Source organism: Pan troglodytes, chromosome 3 (genome assembly GCF_028858775.2).
Source record: "Pan troglodytes isolate AG18354 chromosome 3, NHGRI_mPanTro3-v2.0_pri, whole genome shotgun sequence".
Lineage (NCBI taxonomy): Eukaryota > Metazoa > Chordata > Mammalia > Primates > Hominidae > Pan > Pan troglodytes.
Window position 1 is genome coordinate 53,937,040 of NC_072401.2, and position 18,761 is coordinate 53,955,800.

Consider the following 18,761-nt stretch of genomic DNA (forward strand, 5'->3'; position numbering starts at 1 on the left):
GCTACCCTTTAGACAGCATAATTCCAACCATACTCCCATGATTTTTTGTTTGTTTGTTTGTTTTTGAGACAGAGTCTCATTCTGTCTCCCAGGCTGGAGTGCAGTGGCACGATCTTGGCTCACTGCAACCTTTGTCTCCCAGGTTCAAGTGATTCTTCTGCCTCAGCCTCCCCCGTAGCTGGGATTACAGGCACGGCCACCACGCCTGGCTAATTTTTTGTATTTTTAGTAGAGACAAGGTTTCACCATGTTGACCAGGCTGGTCTCGAACTCCTGATCTCAAGTGATCCACCCGCCTTGGCCTCCCAAAGTGCTGGGACTACAGGCGTGAGCCACCATGCTTGGCCACTCCCATGATTTATAAGCTCCCCAGACACACTGCCTTGCCAGTATTCATGCTGTTGCTTCAGTCAAGAATGAATTCCTCAGCGCTACCTCTCTTGACCTTCACATCTTACTTAGTGCAAATGCTGTCTCCTCCTGAGACTTGCCTGACTTCGGATACTCTCCCTGTTACATCTTATTTAAAATGTCAAGTAGACTGGGCACGGTGGCTCACACCTATAATCCCAGCATTTTGGGGGGTTGAGGCGGAGTTCGAGACTAGGCTGGGCAACATAGCAAAACTCCATCTTTAACAAAAATACAAAAAATTAGCCAGGCGTGGTGGCATGTGCCTGTGGCCCCAGCTCCGTGGGAGGCTGAGGTGGGAGCATCGCTTGAGCCTGGGAGGTGGAGGTTGCAGTGAGCTGAGATTGCACCACTGCACTCCAGCCTGGGTAACAGGGTAAGACCCCCATCTCAAAAAAAAAAAAAAAAAAAGTGTCAAGTATACCACTTTATAGCACTTGTAAAGTGGTATGTTGATGTGGTTTGGTTGTGTCCCCACCAGCCAAATCTCAGCTTGAATTGTAGTTTCCATAATCCCCACATGTCATGGGAGGGACCCGGGGGGGTAATTTAATCATGGGGGCAGCTACCCTCATGCTGTTCTCTTGATACTGAGTTAGTTCTCACGAGATCTGATGGTTTTATAAGGGACTTTTTTAAAAACCCTTTTGGTTGGGTGTGGTGGCTGATGCCTATATTCCCAGTGCTTTGGGAAGTCAAGGTAGGCAGATCACTTGAGGTCAGGAGTTTAAGACCAGTGTGGCCAACATAATGAAACCCTGTCTCTACTAAAAATACAAAAAGAAAAAAAAATTAGCTGGGTGTGGTGGCACACACCGGCTAAGGCAGGAGAATCACTTGAACCCCGGAGGCAGAGGTTGCAGTGAGCTGAGATCACGCCACCGAATGCCAGCCTGGGCAACCGAGCAAGACTTTGTCTCAAACAACAACAACAACAACAACAACAAACAAACAAACAAAAACCCTTTTGCTGGGCACTTCTCCTTGCTGCTGCCATGTGAAAAAGGACGTGTTTGTGTCCCCTTCTGCCATGACTGTAAGTTTCCTGAGGCCTCCCCAGCCTTGCTGAGCTGTGAGTCAATTAAACCTCTTTCCTTTATAAATGACTCAGTCTCAGGTATGTCCTTATTAGCAGCATGAGAACAGACTAATAAATATGTGCATCCATTATGACAGTGACTAATTGCATTTTAATAATTGGCTTAGGTATCTGTCTTTCTTCCCAAGGTACTGGAAGCTCCATGGGGTGCAGTGACCAAGTCCTTTCGTCTCTGACTGTCTACTATTTAATGAATATTTGTGGAATATGTGAATTAAACATCTTCAACTGTGGTTTAAATTCATAGGACACATGGAAAAACTAACACTATAGGACACAATTATTAAAAAGTATTTAAAAGTAATGACAAAAAACGCAGTTACTTTGCACCCACCTAATAGCCGGAACCATAGGACTTAGTTCAGGAAACCCAAATATAGGTTCAAGAAAGGGGAATCAGGCCCTGAAAATGAATGGATTTGTTAGGAATATGCATATGTGCAGTGCAGGCTGCTAAGAGCTCCTTACAGGGCTGAGTGGGTCGTGAGATCTGGGATTTGTAGAAAAACATGGCTTTTTAGGGAGCTGTCCAAACCTTCTATGGGGCCTGCTAGTCTCTACATGTGCCTTTTGCGGTCATTCACTGGATTTGATTTCTGTCACTTGTGGCTTTATGATGCTATTGTTTAGGCTGGATAAGACAGAACATTCCAGAAGCTTCTGCTCCAGTGTTTTCTCCCAACTGAGTCAGCTGACTCCATCAGTTGTATGCCAGGGGGCCTGGGGCAAAGGAAGGGGAGGGCATGTAGCCCCTTTCGCCAGTTAGTATGGATTGGTGTGGTGGTGGGAAACCTCTGAGATGGGGAAGGGCCAAGCAAGGCTGTGGAGGGCCTAACTCATCTGACACAGGATTTACAGTGGCACATTTCCCAAACCTTTCACATACTGGGGAGTTCAGAATAGTAATGTTTTTGGAAAAAGATGATGGGCATTCCAAATGTTGATAACAGCCAGTCAGTCTGGTTTAAGGAATGAAGTGTATTATTTACATTTTTGTAAAGCTGCAGATTGAGCAGCCCTGGAATGGGTCTGTGAATACAAGGCTCATTGGCCTCATGATCCTTTTGCTCAGGGACATATTTGTATAAAATTTGTATCAAAGTTGTGGTATCCCATGGCTTCTGCAGCCTTTTTGAGGTTTATTTTTTATCTTGTCAGATACCTTTTTCTATTTTGCCTACCATTTAACATTTCAAGAATTAAAAAAGAAAACAATTTGTCTAAGGGCACTTCCAATTAATTCGCGTATTTCTAAGAGGTATTTACTAAATTTACAGTATCCCGTGAAATATCTTATTTTGGGGTTTCTTAGTTTTGCTGTTTGGATTATTCATTTCTATTTTAGGCTTGTATTATTTAAAAAGATGTAAGGGCTAGATCTTAAGTTATTTTATTATTCATTGATATCAAGTAATACTGGATTTTCAAATATAATCAACATACATAATATATACAGCATTATCTTTAAGAGTGTAAACTATATTTTATATTATAAAAATTACACATATATATGTGTTCCATATATATAATCACTAAAGATCAACTTGAAAATGCAGTAAAGTTTTGAACAAAAACTACTAATCCATGGCTTCACTGTCTCAAAAATAACCAATGCTAACTAACATTTTAGTGGATATCTTCTTGGCCATTATTCCATGGATGAGTTTTAGATGGTTATCATACTATGTACATATGCATGTACATATACAAAATATACATATTTTTTATTCACCTAATGTTATAGCATAGGATTTTTCAGTGTTATATTTTGGTCTTCATACAAATGAATTTTAATGATGATTATATTTAATAGAGTAAATGTATTACTACACTTAACTGTTCCTTTCCTGAACATGTAGATCCATTTTCATTTTCTCCTCTGGTTACCTCGTGGGTTGAATGTTCTCCTCATGTTTGCCAGCCAGTTGTGTTTCCACACTTTTAGTTCTTGTCCTTTGTCCATTTGCTTATCTGGGTTCTGCAGTGTTCATGGCACTCTGTGAACCTTTTATGTTTCATTTGGGGCAACTGCTTTTCCATTGTTTACCTTGTCAATTTTTAAAATGTGTTGTAGTCAAGTCTATTCTTTTTCAACATTTCTATCATGTCTGAGCTTTAAAAGTCTTACTCCCTTCAATGGTTTGATGTTCAAGTCAATTTTCTTATAGTTCTATTTTTCCACATTTAATTTCTTCAGGATCTAAGTGTCTTCCTTGCAATTTAGCAAAGGCAGGAATTTTGTTTATACTGTCTAATTCTGTCCTATTAACCCTTTAGTTCTTTAACCGTGTCTGAGCCAAGCTGTATAAGAAATTTTTTTAACATAAAGAGACAACAAAAAATTTAGGAACACCGTGATCATTGTTTCCATTATTATAGGAGAATGCTTTCTCCTTTTTTCTAAACTTGCCTCGCTTTTCTCTGATAGTGTTTTTAGATTGGTAGCTAAAACTGTATTTGTTTTGCCAAAATAGAAACAGATTTTGAAAAAAAAATCCTTAAACTGCTCAGAAGTAAAAAAAAATAGAAAAAGATCTCTCACACCATCTTATCATGCACAAAAGGTTGTGACCAGGTATGTGTGAGTTTTAAATGCACGTGGTACATTAGGTGAATTGCCTACGTGAGCCTATGGGTCACTGCCTGGGGACAGGGAGACCAGGGAGATATTTCCATCTTAAGGAGTGAAACTGTTTCTTGCACACTGTCAACAAGCGGGTGAGTCTTCTCCCGACCCTGCTCTTACCACTTCTTCTCAGTATCCTGCTTTGTATCTACAGGTTGCTGCCTTCAGTTACCTGAGCGGGCAGTGTACTCAAAGTTAAGGGTAGAGGCTCCTCAGCCTGTGCCTTTGGCTGGCTCCCCTTGCTTTCCCTCTTCTCTGTGGTCACCCTAGGACTTCAGTACTCCTTTCACGTTGATGTGTTCATCACCCCAGCCTCGCCTGGATCTGTGATGGTCTTTTAAAGCGTGTCCTCCTCCAGGACCACAGCTTTCTCACTCCCCACATGGGAATGCTTTCATGCTTGCTGCCCACCCTCGCCCCACTGCTGCCTCTGTTGGGCAGCACCCTCCCACCTGCAGAAGCCCACTCTTTCCAGAATCAAGCAAAAGTGTCTTTTGCAGGAGTGTCCTTCCAGTTGCCATCCCTCCCTCCTCTGTATGCCCACAGTGCGTTTACTGTGAAGGAGGTGGCCTCTGAAGGCAGTCTCCCATGCTCTACTGTGGATTCTTGGAGGACCAGAACCAGGACTTAATGTCGCACCATCTCAAGAGCTTAGCACAAGCCGTTGCACATGGTATCAGTAGCTAATCCCTCCTAAGCAGCAGGTGTGCCAGGTAGTGTTCTAACTGGATTTATGTGGATTTCATTCTCACAACAACCCTACAAGGTGAGTACGTTATTACCTCCATTTTACAGATGAGGAAACTGAGGCGCAGAAGCAGTGAGTAAGATGAAACCGGGGTTGAATGTCAACCCTACCAGCCAGATCTCAGTCTAGTTTGTATCCAGTGTATGCCCAATCACTTCTTAATAGTAATTCTCAACAGAGGATTAGGTGAATGAAGGAACCAATATGACTGAAAGATAACGATTCTATGATGGTATTATACGCATCCAATTTATCAAACACCTCTGAGGAATTAGATATACCGATGTTAATTTTCCACCTAATTAAAATTATTCCTTTTGATTTCCACTCCTTATCTCAGTCTATTGTTTCTAAAATTATTTCTAAAACCAACCATGAATTTTCCTGCCTGATTAAATAGTTCATGGAGCATAACTGAACCTTGTCTTAATGACAAGGACCATCATAGTAATGCACAAATGTTATACTATAGTCTGAGATTCATTAGCATCTACTAAATACCAGGGACCATGCCGGGCACTTTTAAGTATAGTTCCTTGATTAATTGCCTAGGCTGAAAATTTGATTTGTTTTTTGTTGTTGTTTTTGTTTTGTTTTTTCAAACTCCTGTTTGTATTTCTGAAAGTTCATTTGGTCTTCTTTGATCTTGTAGGACAGTAACTGATCAATATGCCCCTCTCTGCAGGCACCAGCCTTGGCTTACACAAAAGTTTGGCTTTGAAATTTCCTCTCCTCCTCCATATTCCAATAAATTACTGTGAATTAACCTCTGTGTAAAATCAAGGAATACCCTGAATGAGAGGTGAGGTCACCAGGATTCTAAACCTGGCCCTGACACTTTCGATTGGTCCTGAATCCACATATCCTTATCTATAAAAAGGTGGAGTTAATGATTTCTAAGTGAAGGGTCTTTGGTTATAAGCAAAATAAACTACCTCTGGCTAATTTAAGTAAAAGGGGAATCTATTTGAAGGCTATAAAGTAGGTTAACAGAATCAAGGAAAGCAGCTTGGAAGACAAAAGCAGGATGCAGGGCAGCTTTAAAGATCCAGGTCATGAGAGTGTATTGATCATCACATCATGTGTCTGCCACTGGGATGAATCCTGTCTTTTACTGAGTTTTCTTGTTTTTAAATTTAAAAAAATTTTTTTTGGTAGAGACAAAGTCTTGCTCTGTTGCCCATGCTGGAATGCAGTGGCATGATCATAGCTCACTGTAACGTCAAACTCCTGGGCTCAAGCCATCCTCCCACCTTAGCCTCCCAAGTAGCTGACACTACAGGTACATGTCACCACGCCTGGTTCTTTTACTGTGTTTTCTATCTTGAGGCACTGTGCTCAGGATTCAGAGGCCAGAGGAAAGGAATTGGTTGAGCTCAGGTCCCATAGCACCCTTGACTGATCGTCTTACACAGCTGTACAATACAAGAGAGGAAGGCAAATCAGGGCTATTACCAGCAGAAAGCGGAATGGTTGTCTAACAAACGAAAAGTCCACTGCAAACACTGAACTTCAAGCTGTGTAAGTGGTTTAACACGGAAGTGTCTATCAAATTTTTAAATATATTCTTTGTAAACTGGAAGGGCGTGTAACTTATCATTAGATTTGGCTTTGGTTAGAGGCATTTGTTAGAGGCATTAGCTGGTTTCATCCTACAGGCGTTTCTTAGGTACCTGTTAGGAGAGGTTGTCTCATACAGAGAGAGGAGCACCTTGTGCTAATGAGAAAGACTTGGGATCAAGTTCTCACTCTTCTGCCTGTGCTCTGTGTCCCCAACTGTGAAGTGGGGCAATACTACATGCTGTATTTGTACTACATACTTGTAAGGATTAAATGAAATAAAATAATGTGGGTTAAACTCTTTGAAGAGCTATGCAAGGGTCAGCTGTTTATAGGATTAGTGGGCATAGCTTGGTGCTTAGTGTGATATGATGTGTGATATGTGTATATGTGATATGAAGTATGCTTCCTTCTATACACTTGACAGAGTATAGGATATAGACATGTGATATGATGAAATATATATTTAGTCTTCCTCCATTTCCTGGCATACAGCTCCTAAGATCCTTGGAATTGCTTAAGTGATAAGTGTCTTTTTGTATGCTAGTGAATTGACTGATGACTGGCAGCCTCTATGGCTCCTGGATGGGAGCTGGTCCTGAAGGAAGAGGACAGGATTAGAGGGTTGGGACTTTCAGCCCCACCCCCCAACCTCCCAGGAGGGGAGAGGGGCTGAAAGTTGGGTTGATCACAAATGGCCAGTGATTTAATCAGTCATGCCTATGTAATGTAGCTTCCATAAAAAACCAAAAGGACTGAATTTGGAGAGTTTCCAGAGAGCCAAACATGGGGAGGTTCCTGGAGAGTAGCGAGCCTGCAGAGGGCATGGAAGTTCTGAGCTCCTTCCCCTACACCTTGCCCAGTGCATCTCTTCATCTGTATACTTTGTAATATCCTTTATAATAAAATGTAAGTGTTTCCCTGAGTACTCTGGGCTGTTCTAGCAAATTAATTGAGCCCAAGCACAGGGGGATGGGAACCCCAATTTATAGCCATTAGTTCGGAAGCACAGGTAAAACAGCCTGGGGCTTTTGATTGGCATAGGAGGTGGAAGGCAGTCTCAACCTGTAGAATCTGATGCTATGTCCAAGTAGAAAGTATCAGAATTGAATTGAATTGGAGGACACTGCAGAATTATTGGCGCAGAGAAAACGCCACACACTTCTTGGTGACCAGAAGTCTCAGAAGTCTTCTGTGTAAGTTGTTACAGTATGAGAGCACAGAAAAAAATGGTTTGTTTTTTCTACTGGAGAAGATACAAAGACTCATCTATTTGTATGCATCTATATGAATGCATTTATTTTCTCATCTGTTTTTATTTTAAAGTCTAGAAGGGATTTAAGAGGTATAAAGAGATACAATATACAGACGGTCCTTGACTTATGATGGTTCAACTTGAATGATTTTTTTGACTTCGCGATTGTGTGAAAGTGATATGTATTCGGCATGCCCCTCCAATGACGATAGAGTTACATCCAGATAAAGCCATCGTAAATTGGAAAGATATTAAGTTGTTGAATCAAAAACAAACTTTCAACTTATGATGTTTTCAACTTATGATGGGTTTACTGGGACATAACTCCATCATCACCGAGGAGCATTTTTACGTACAAGTTTCAGCCTTCAGCTTGCTTGCAGTCTACCTGAGGCTACATGATAATTTCACAATCTAAATGATGTCACTCAGAAGTTTCTAATTGAATGCTAAAGACATGTACGGACATCCACAGGTGGGTGAGAAAAATCCCTGTGCTGCTATGGTTGGAAAAGGCCTCAGAGGAGGTGTGGGTAGCCCAGCTGGCCAATGCCTTCCTAACCTGTGCTCTTAAATTAGCTCTGTTCAATAGAAATATTACATGAACCACATGTGTAATTTAAGATTTTAAGATTTTCTAGTAGCCACATTTTTTAAAAAGTAGAAGGAAGCAGGTAAAATTAATTTTGATAATATATTTTAATTTTACCCATTATAACTGAAATAGCATCATTTCAATATGTAATCAATATAAAAAAAGGTTGGCACTGTTTTTGAAATTCTGTATATATTTTACACTTACAGCAAATCTCAATTCCAGTTAGCCACAGTTTAAGTACTCAGTAGTCACATGTGACTAGTGGCTACCATGTCAGACATAATAACCCTAGCTGGTTTAGGAAGAAGGAAAGATAAGCAAAGGGAAAGAAACAAAAGTCACTGGAATTTATTGAATGCCTACTATGTACCAGGCAGGGCTAGGGCTAGGGCTAGTGTGAGGCATTTGATGAACAAAAGATCAGATCCTGTTTTTATTTAAAATTTTGTTCATCATAAATTTTTGGCATAAATTTTGGTTTTAATAAATAGTGCATTAAACTATTTATCTTGATTACTACTTGTTTAGGCACCTCTTACATCACTCACACTGACTCTAGGCCCAGCCCTGGCACCAGGCGCTTTCTAAGAACTTTCTAATGCTTCATTTGGGGGCTCTAACTTGAACCAAACTGTGCTGTATATCAGAAACAGAGACCGGGTGTGGTAGCTCATGCCTGTAATGCTAGCAATTTGGAAGGTCGAGGCAGGAGGATCACTTGAGTCCAGGAGTTCAAGACCAGCCTGGGTAGCATAGTAAGACCTCATCTCTACAAAAAAATAAAACAATTAGCTGGGTGTGGTGGCATGCTTCTGTACTTCTGGCTACTTGGGAGGCTGAGGTGGGAGGATTGTTTGAGCCCAGGAGGCTGAGGCTGCAGTGAGCTGTAGTCATGCCACTGCACTCCAGCCTGGGCAACAGAGCGAGACCCTATCTGAAAAAAAGAAACAGGAGTGAACTCCTGTAATTTACTAAGCCTTGGGCATTATTTTTTTAAATAAAATTTCAATTTAATTCAATGTAGAAACAAGAAGACATTGGTAAACAAATTGAAATTCAAACTAAATCTGTGAACCAAACTGAAAATTTTGAAAATACTTCAGGACCAAACCATAACCCAGGAGAGAGTTCATCGGCTTTGATTCCCGGTCAAGGTGACCCTCAACTATTGCACTTCCCTAATCAGGGAAGAAAAGAAGGAAAACAAAGTTTTTGAGAAGACTCTATCCTAGGCCTCGTTTCCTTCCCACATTATAGCTTTGATCTCCAGCTTTTTAAGGCTTAGTAGCTGCAGTCTCTATATAATGTTATACTGGGAATGTTATATTGAAAATATAACTTGGATGCTGAAAGAAAGGAAAAGTCTTGCTTATTAAAGTGGTGTCTATTTTCAAATAAAACCCTTTTCTTTCTTTTAGGGAACTCAGAAACAAAGCAAATATTCAATTTGGAGATAATGGAACAACAATATCTGCTGTTAGCAACAAGGCCTATGTTTTTGAACGAGACCAATCTGTTGGAGACCCTAAAATTGACTTAATTAGAACATTAAATATTCCTGTATTGGTAAGTAGGCATTTTAATACCATTAAGTTGGATTTTGGAAGAAAGGAAAAAGCTAAGTTAATGCTCTTTATGATTTTACATTTAGGAGCCATTAAGTTATGTTGAAATATACATATATAAAAAGAAAAATACTTTTTTTCTTTTCTTTAAAGTACATCTTGGACTTTTTTCTAAGATGTATCAAATAAGGTCTTTTCAAATGATGACAAAATTCGGATTTTAGGATTTGTTTTCATAATTTCTTCCTGGGTGTTCAGGATTAGCAATTGTGCAAATAAATATGCCCCTAGGATTTTTTGGTAGCTAATAATTTTAAAAATGTTTATTTGCCCCTTGTTTTCATTCAGAAATTCTATCAATGAAATTTGTATACATTTCTTACTTCAGATTTTTATGTTGGATTTTATACTCTCAAAATTCATAAATTGACACCAGAAATCAATAGACTGGCAGCCTACTGTGATTTCAGTGGGCTCTGTTTATAATGGTAATTCTACCTAATAACGACACCTATTCTACATCTATTCTATACTGAGACCCATGAGACTTTCTTTTTTTTTTAATTAAATTAATTTATTTATTATTAATTTTTTTTGAGACAGGGTCTTGCTCTGTCGCCCAGGCTGGAGTGCAGTCAGTGGCTCCATCACAGCTCACTGAAGCTTCTACCTCCTGGGCTCCAGGGATCCTCCTGTGTCGGCCAGGGACTCCAGGCGTGAACCACTGTGCCTGGGCTGGCCCAGTAAACATTCTAATTCACCTACACCAACCCCTGCCGACTCTCCCACCCTAACCCCTAGGTGACCGCTCCATATGCAGCTGGACACTGATGATGGACCCAGGACCTAGACAGTATGAGGTCCCTGCCGCCTAGTCCCAGGGGTGTAGGTCGGGTTTATAATGAGCCTCTGGCCCTGCTTAGGCGGAAGGTAGCGCCACCTTGTGGCCAAAGATGCCCACATGTTTACAAGAGCTTTTCCCCTTTTGTGGTGTCTGGATAACTCAGAGCCTGCAAATGGTCTCTTTGTAAACATTACACTTACAAAATGCAGTACTGGGAAAGGACAGAGAAGAGGCTTTGTCTTCCATATGCAGCCAGAAAGGAGCTCACTGCCTGATTTTTCAGCTATTTAATCTCAGCCTTTACATTTATATTTCCAACCCCCTTTGCCAAGGGGTATTAGGAGAGAGTGGATGGAGGTGCTTTGGAGGGGATGCTGCTGTCTTAATATACCTCTGCTCCGCAGACTGTCATAGAGTGGTCCCAGGTGCGCTTCCTCAGGGAGATCATCGAGGCCATGTTGAAAGCCTATCAGCAGAAGCTCTTTGTGACTCACACAGTTGACGAATTGCTCTGGGGCTACAAAGATGAAATCTTGTCCCTTATCCATGTTTTCAGGCCCGATATCTCTCCCTATTTTGGCCTATTCTATGAGGTAAGTAGATTTTTCTTTTCAGAACCTCTTTTTTTAGCTGACAGTGGGTTGGGGCACCCCAAGCCAGATTAACTTTGAGTTTCTTCTAGAAATTGCCTAGAGTTAAGATATCTTGTAGAGTGTGTGAAAAATGGAGTGTTTTTTGGAAAGAAAAAAAACTTGAGGCCGGGTGCGGTGGCTAATGCCTGTAATTCCAGGACTTTGGGAGACCGAGGTGGGTGGATCACTTGAGGTTAAGACTTTGAGACCAGCCTGGCCAACATGGCAAAACTCTATCTCTACTAAAAATACAAAAATTAGCCAGCTGTGGTGATATACACCTGTAATCTCACCTACTCAGGAGACTGAGGCAGGTACGTTGCATGAACCCAGGAGGCAGAGGTTGCAGTGAGCTGAAATTACACCACTGTACTCCAGCCAGGGTGACAGAGCAAGACTCTGTCTAAAAAAGCCAAAAAAAACAAAAAAACAAAAAAACAAAAACAAAAACCCTGGAGTGCAGTGGATAGTTGGGAAGTTGGTAAAAGATAAAATAACCCCAGGAAGAGGATTAGATTAGGGGTGTGCTCTGGGATTGTGATGAGTCTCCTCAGCTTTAAATTTGTAGCTGTTTTCTGGCTCTGCCTGTTCAAGAGTCTTACCCTCTTCATGTAATCCTGTAGCATTCCAGTTTTTATGGCAAACAGCAATAATTGTGTCCCTGGGCCTTCAAGGTTATATAAAACGTAGAAATTGTTAAAATAGAATTGTGAGCAAGTTTTAAAAAATTATATGTGTGAGAGACAGGAGTCCTAAAAGTAGGGCCTCACCAACTCTGAATGCATCATTCGGGAGAAGCAGACCAGGCAGGAGTTCCCTAGAGGGTCCTGTCTCAGAGGAATACAGCTTCACAGGACCAGAGGAAGCACAGATTTCCTGTCAAGCCCTGACTGAACCTCCCTTCTAGAAATAATTTCAGGAGAGCCTCCTACTGAGAGATATTATGCAAAGGTTCCCTCGAGGCCCTTTTGGTCCCAGTGGCTTCAATCCATCAGCCAAGTAGATCTTGTTGCTAATATCTCACTGTTTCTCAGATAATTTGCATTATATAACTCACTTTTTTTGTTTTTACATCATTGAATTCACCAGACTGATAGCCACACTATCTTATGTGGTCGTGAGGATTTCATGAGATGATTCATGCAAAAATTTTAGAAGAGCCAGGAATATTATACTCAACAATTGTTCACTCCTATTATTATAGAGGAGCTACTACCTGTGCTATTTCTGAGAAATCATAGCTACATGCCCAAATAAAGAATTTTAGGAATGTAGTGTCTGTATGTGCCCTTAAGAAGTATAACTTGGAGAGAATATACAATTGAAGAAACCTTAGTTGAAAATAGGGCTATATTAATACCGTCTTCTTCCAGTGTAGCTATTCTGGTATAATTGGTCCTGGTCCTGGACTTAGGCTTTTAAATTTGTTATTATTGAGAAATAATTCACTTACTATAAAATTTACCATTTTAAAATGTACAATTCAGTAGTCCTTAGTATAGTCACAAGGTTGTGCAACCATTACTGCTAATTCCAGAACATTTTCATTATCCCAAAAAAGAAACTGCATACTCTCTTAGCAGTCACTCCTATTCCTGTCTTACTCTCCCAGGCCCTGGCAACCACTAATCTACTTTTTGGCTCTGTGAATTTGCATATTCTGGACATCTCATATAAATGGAATCATATAATATATGCCCTTCTGTGTCTGCTTTTTAAATTTAGTGTAATGTTGTCAGGGTTCATCCATGTTGTAGCATGTATCAGTGTTCCATTCCTTTTTATAACTGAGGAATATTCCGTTGTGTAGATATACCACATTTTGCTTATCCATTTATCAGTTGATGGACATTTGGGTTGTGTTCCTTCTTGGCTATTATTAGAAGTGCTGCTATGAATATTTGTTCATACAAGCTTTTATATGAACATTGGGTATATACCTTGAAGTGGAATTCTCTTGAGTATATACATAGGTGTGGAATTTTGGAGTCCTATGAATTCTGTTTAACTTTGTTAAGAACTGACAAACTGTTTTCTGCAGTGACTGCAACATTTTTATATTCCTGCTAGCAATGTATAAAGGTTCCAATTTCTCCACATCCTCACCAACGCTTACTATTTTTCTTTTTTTTTTTTTTTAATTGCCCTCCTAGTGGGTGTGAAGTGGTATCTCATTGTGGTTTTGATTTGCATTTCCCTAATGACTAATGATGCTGAACATGTTTTTATGTGCTCTCTGGCCATTAGTATATTTTCTTTTCAGAAATGTCTCTTCAAATCCTTTGCCCATTTTAAAATTGAGCTCCTACTTTTTAAAACCATAAAATAATAATATGGTTAATATAGTATTTAGCAAAATAGTCACTATTTTCTGGTCCTGGTTCAGTCTTGTGTAGCAGTTAGGCCCTAGTAGGACAGTTAGATGAAGATTAAATTTTTTAGTTACTGTATTAGTTAGGGTTGCCAGAGAAACTGAATCAAGAGGGTGTATATGTAGAGATGAGAAAGAGGGAGAGAAAGAAATTTATATTATGGAATTGGCTTATGTGATTATGGGAGCTGGTAAGTCTGAAATCCATAGGGCAGGCCAGCAGCTGGAAACTCAGGTAAAAGTTGATGATGTGGTCTTGAGTTTGAAATCTGTAGGGTGGGCTGCAACCTGGAAATCCAGGCAGAATTTCGATGTCGCAGTCTTGAGGAGAATTCCTCCTCTAGGAAACCTCTGTTTTTGCTTGTAAGGCTTTGAACAGATTGGATGGGGCCCAGCCACTCATTATTGAGGGTAACCTCCCTTAAAGTTAACGGATTGTAGATATTAATCACACCTACAAAATACCTTCACCACACCATCTGGGCTAGTGTTTGACCAAACAACTGGGCACCATAGTCTAGCCAAGTTGTCATAAAATTATCACAGTTACTTTAAATGATCATATTCACATATTTTCAGAAAAATGGGACTAATGATGGAGACTATGTTTTTCTAACTGGAGAAGACAGTTACCTTAACTTTACAAAAATTGTGGAATGGAATGGGAAAACGTAAGTCAAATGATTTATCAGTGGAATTATTTTTTCAGTTTTCATTTAAACTACATGTCTACTTCTACATTGCTTAAAAATGTGTTTAGCCTTTTTTGGATGAAAAATATAAAAACATGTAAATAGTCTTGTAATTATTATTCTACAAATCAAGATGGTGGTAAAACATCTTACAGATTAAATATTAGTGATTTGTAGATTTATCATGGCCAGGCATGAATTACAGGCCAGTGAGAAGTCCCACTCTTGCTTAGTAGTCATTGAGTGATGTGTAGTAGCTACAGCACAAATACTTTTCAAACCACCACATGTTTTGGGCTATTTGGCCATTGCCTCTATGAAAACTGATTTGGGCCAGGGACCTACTTTTTCTCCCCCTTGATCTAATTAAAACTGTTGTGTCTGTGTATGAATAAGATACTGTGGATAGACAGCTCCAGTTAAATCTTGCAAAGTCCTGACCATTTAAGAGAATCTAAACTCAAATGTGATCATCTTTACTCTTTCTTGTGCTTATCAATTATAGGTCACTTGACTGGTGGATAACAGACAAGTGCAATATGATTAATGGAACAGATGGAGATTCTTTTCACCCACTAATAACCAAAGATGAGGTCCTTTATGTCTTCCCATCTGACTTTTGCAGGTAAAAGCTTTAAAGATAAGTTCTTTTTCAAAAATAAGGTCTTTCACTGCAAGACCACCAAAAGCATGAGGAATATATGCAGACACACTTATTATGCATGGATATTTATGCATAATCAGTGATAAATGCTGATGGCACATCGAGATAGTATAGTGTACTGGTTCACAGCACAGACTTCTGACTGTTGGTTTGAATCTTGGCTCTACCACTTATAGCTGTGTGACCTTGGGCAAATTACTTAACCACTCTGTACCTCACTTTCCTTATTTGTAAAACAAAGATAGAAATTATTAACTATGTTAGAGGTTGTTATGAGGACAAATGAGTTAGTATTAGTAAAATACTTAGCCCAGGGCCCATCACACAGTAACCAATATTAAGTGTTGGCTCTTAGTTACTATGATATGCTCTGTCAAGCATAAACTGACCTGGTCTACTTCCAGTCAATAGGTAGTCTCTACATGGAAGCCAAATAAAAGATACTGTTGTCCATATTTCAGCAGAGTGGTTTCCTCAGGGGAGGCAGAGAAGGAATGGAATCAAGAGCATTACATAGACAGGTTCAGTTATATCCATAATATAATTTTTATTTGTCTAAGTGGCAGATACAAAGGTATTTGTTAGAATATTTTATCTCTTTCTGGTGCCTAAAATTTTTCATTAAAAAATGCTGTAGGGGTGGTTTGGTTTGTGCAGTGAAACCACCTATGTTAGTCACAACCTTGCGAGAGATGTATCAACAGCTCTGGTTCAGAGATGAAAAAGTGAGGCCCAGAAGGCTCTTCCGGCCAGCCTTCAAAGGAAGGGCTGAAGGCTCAGTGGTGACTGTGTACATCAAAGTGGTTAGGCACTGTGCAGTGTAAGCAGTGGTCATATTACATGGGACTATGTTTGAAATCAGTAAGAATGAAAGGCAGAATTACGTTGAACTCCATTTAAATAAATGACTGGGGCAAAATATGGAATCTGATTTTTCTTGGAGGGGGGGATTGAGTATCAAAGTGTGTATTCCAATAAAGTATCTGTCCAATGTGACACTTTTCAAGTGCCTAAGACCCTACGAGGCCACGGCCATCGCTGCCTGTTCTACCTTAGCTTTGGCTCTGCCGTGCCCTGGCTTCCCTGGCTTTGCCGGTGGCCCATCCACACTGGCATATGTCCATGCAGGTCTAGAGAGGCCTCTTATTTCTTTTTTATGTGAGTCTCCATTCTAAATGTTATCATCTTAATTTTGTACCACATATTGTTTTTTCTTGTTTGGATGATATCACCGTTGCTACCATAAACACCTTCCACTACAATTCATCTTCTGCTTTATTACACGTTGAGTTGACAGAATGCCTTCCAAACATTCTTTTCTACTTACCCTATGAGCTTTTGGCCATGTTGTACCTGAGAACTGTTGCTAACTTGCGGATTTCGGGCAGATTACACTGACCAGAGTCCACATTCACTTTTTATTCTTACATCCTAACAGGTCAGTGTATATTACTTTCAGTGACTATGAGAGTGTACAGGGACTGCCTGCCTTTCGGTATAAAGTTCCTGCAGAAATATTAGCCAATACGTCAGACAATGCCGGCTTTTGTATACCTGAGGGAAACTGCCTGGGCTCAGGAGTTCTGAATGTCAGCATCTGCAAGAATGGTAAGAACTCAGAGAGGGGACATGATAGGGGTGTCAAGAATGCAGAAGGATTGGAGTTCAACAAAGAATATGTAGCTGGGCATAGTGGCGCACACCTACAGTCCCAGCTACTAAGGATGCTGAGGTGGGATGATCACTTGAGCCCAGGAGTTCTCAAGTCCATCCTGGGCAACATGGCGAGACCACTGTCTCTAAAAAACAAAACAAACAAAAAAGAATATATTGTCAGCCCAATAGAAAGATCAGTTTCTTTCAAGAACAATGTTTCATAACATGGCTATTGAATGGTAAAAAAAAATCATGGCTTTTCTGTGATGCTTTTTATTTCTAGAATGCCATGTTGTGTTTTTTTTTCTGGACAGTGGTTTAGAAGTCTTAACAGTAATAATAGCTCATGTTTACTAAGCACCTGATGTATGCCAGTCACTGTCCTAAGTGCTTTACATATTTACATGTAGTTAATGCATGCAAAACATTAACTGATTTCATGTTCAAAACAATGCTAAGGCTGGGCACGGTGGCTCATGCTTGTATTCCCAGCACTTTGAGAGGCCGAGATGTGAGGATTGCTTGAGGCCAGGGGTTCAAGATCAGCCTGGGCAACATAGCAAGACCCTGTCTCTACAAAAAAAAAAAAAAATTAAAAAATTAGCTGGGTGTGGCGGCACACACCTGTAGTTACAGCTGCTCAGGAGGCTGAGGCAGAGAGATTGCTTGAACCCAGGAGTTCAAGGTTGCAGTGTGCTATGATTGTGCTACTGCACTCCAGCCTGGGCAATAGAGTGATTCCGCACCTCCCCACCAAAAAAAAAAAAAAAGCTAAAAGAAAAAGTGGACAACTCAGTTTTAAGAAAGTACGTATCATGGCAAAGATTCTCAGTGATTTTGAAGCAGAGTTAGTTTTAAACCCTGACACAAATGTCCCAGTGTTTCTTAATGTCAGAGCTACTCTGCTCCTTTCCATGAATGAGGCAGAATTATCAGTGGCACAACTGACAAAACTATTTTCTTCATCTTGAAGAGTAGTTTTAACAGCCACATGTTGCAGAATTATTCACAATGAACTTACTAGATAGTAGACATTCAGCGGCCTGTTTTTATAATTGGGGAAACTAGGGCGCAGAGAGGGAACGTGATTTTGATGCGACTCCTCCCTCTGAGCAGATCCCTGGCGGAACTCAGGGTCTTCTCATATTTGCCCTGTGATTCCCTCTTGGGCTGTAATTCCTCTTTAAAATTTCTCTGGAGAGCTCTCTGTGTAGTCCCTTTCTCCTGAATAAAGTAATGTGCTCACTTTTGCTCCCTTATCTAACTCATTTTAAAATCTCCTTTCAGGCCTGGCATGGTGGCGTGTGCCTGTAGACCCAGCTACTCAGGAGGCTATGGTGGAAGGGTCATTTGAGCCCAGTTTGATTCTAGCCTGGGCAACATAGCGAGACTCCATCTTTTAAAAAAGAAAAAAAAAAGAATAAGATATCATTTTGGAATAAGTCTGAAGTCAGCAGTATACCTCCTGATCCTTGTCTGACAGGGCAGTGACCCCCACACCTGGCTTTACATCAGAATTATCTGGAGAGTTATTAAAAATATATTGGTGAGGCATGGTGGATCATGCCTGTAATCCTAACACTTTAGGAGGCTGAAGCAGGAGGCTCACTTGAGGCCAGGAATTTAGACCTGCTTGGGCAACAGGGAGACCCCATCTGAACAAAAAATTTAAAAATTAGCTGGGCATAGTAGCATACACCTATAGTTCCAGATACCCAGGAGGCTGAGGCTGGAGCGTAGGAATTCAAGGCTGCAGTGAGCTATGATTGCAACACTGCACTCCAGCCTGGGCAACAGAGTGAGACCTGGTCTCAAAAAACAAAAACATTATATATATATAAAAAATTGTTTATATATATGTATATCATATATATGTGTATATATACATATATATATAACTGACAAAAGTATTTTTCATCTTGAAGACTAGTTTTAACAGCCACATGTATATATTTATGTATGTATATGTTAATATATTTGTTAATATATGAGTATATTAACAAATTTTATATAGTTATATATAAATATGCATATATTTGC

General features: G+C 40.1%; 1 protein-coding gene across 1 annotated transcript in view; it reads left to right on the forward strand.

Annotated features, from left to right (window-relative positions):
- Positions 1-18,761, forward strand: part of SCARB2 (scavenger receptor class B member 2) — a 55,130-nt gene that overhangs the window by 23,162 nt on the left and 13,207 nt on the right. The window contains exons 3-7 of the mRNA XM_517214.8: positions 9,716-9,863; positions 11,111-11,299; positions 14,289-14,380; positions 14,907-15,026; positions 16,504-16,673. Of these exons, the coding sequence (XP_517214.2) occupies positions 9,716-9,863; positions 11,111-11,299; positions 14,289-14,380; positions 14,907-15,026; positions 16,504-16,673 (719 nt within the window). The remainder of the gene's footprint in view (positions 1-9,715; positions 9,864-11,110; positions 11,300-14,288; positions 14,381-14,906; positions 15,027-16,503; positions 16,674-18,761) is intronic.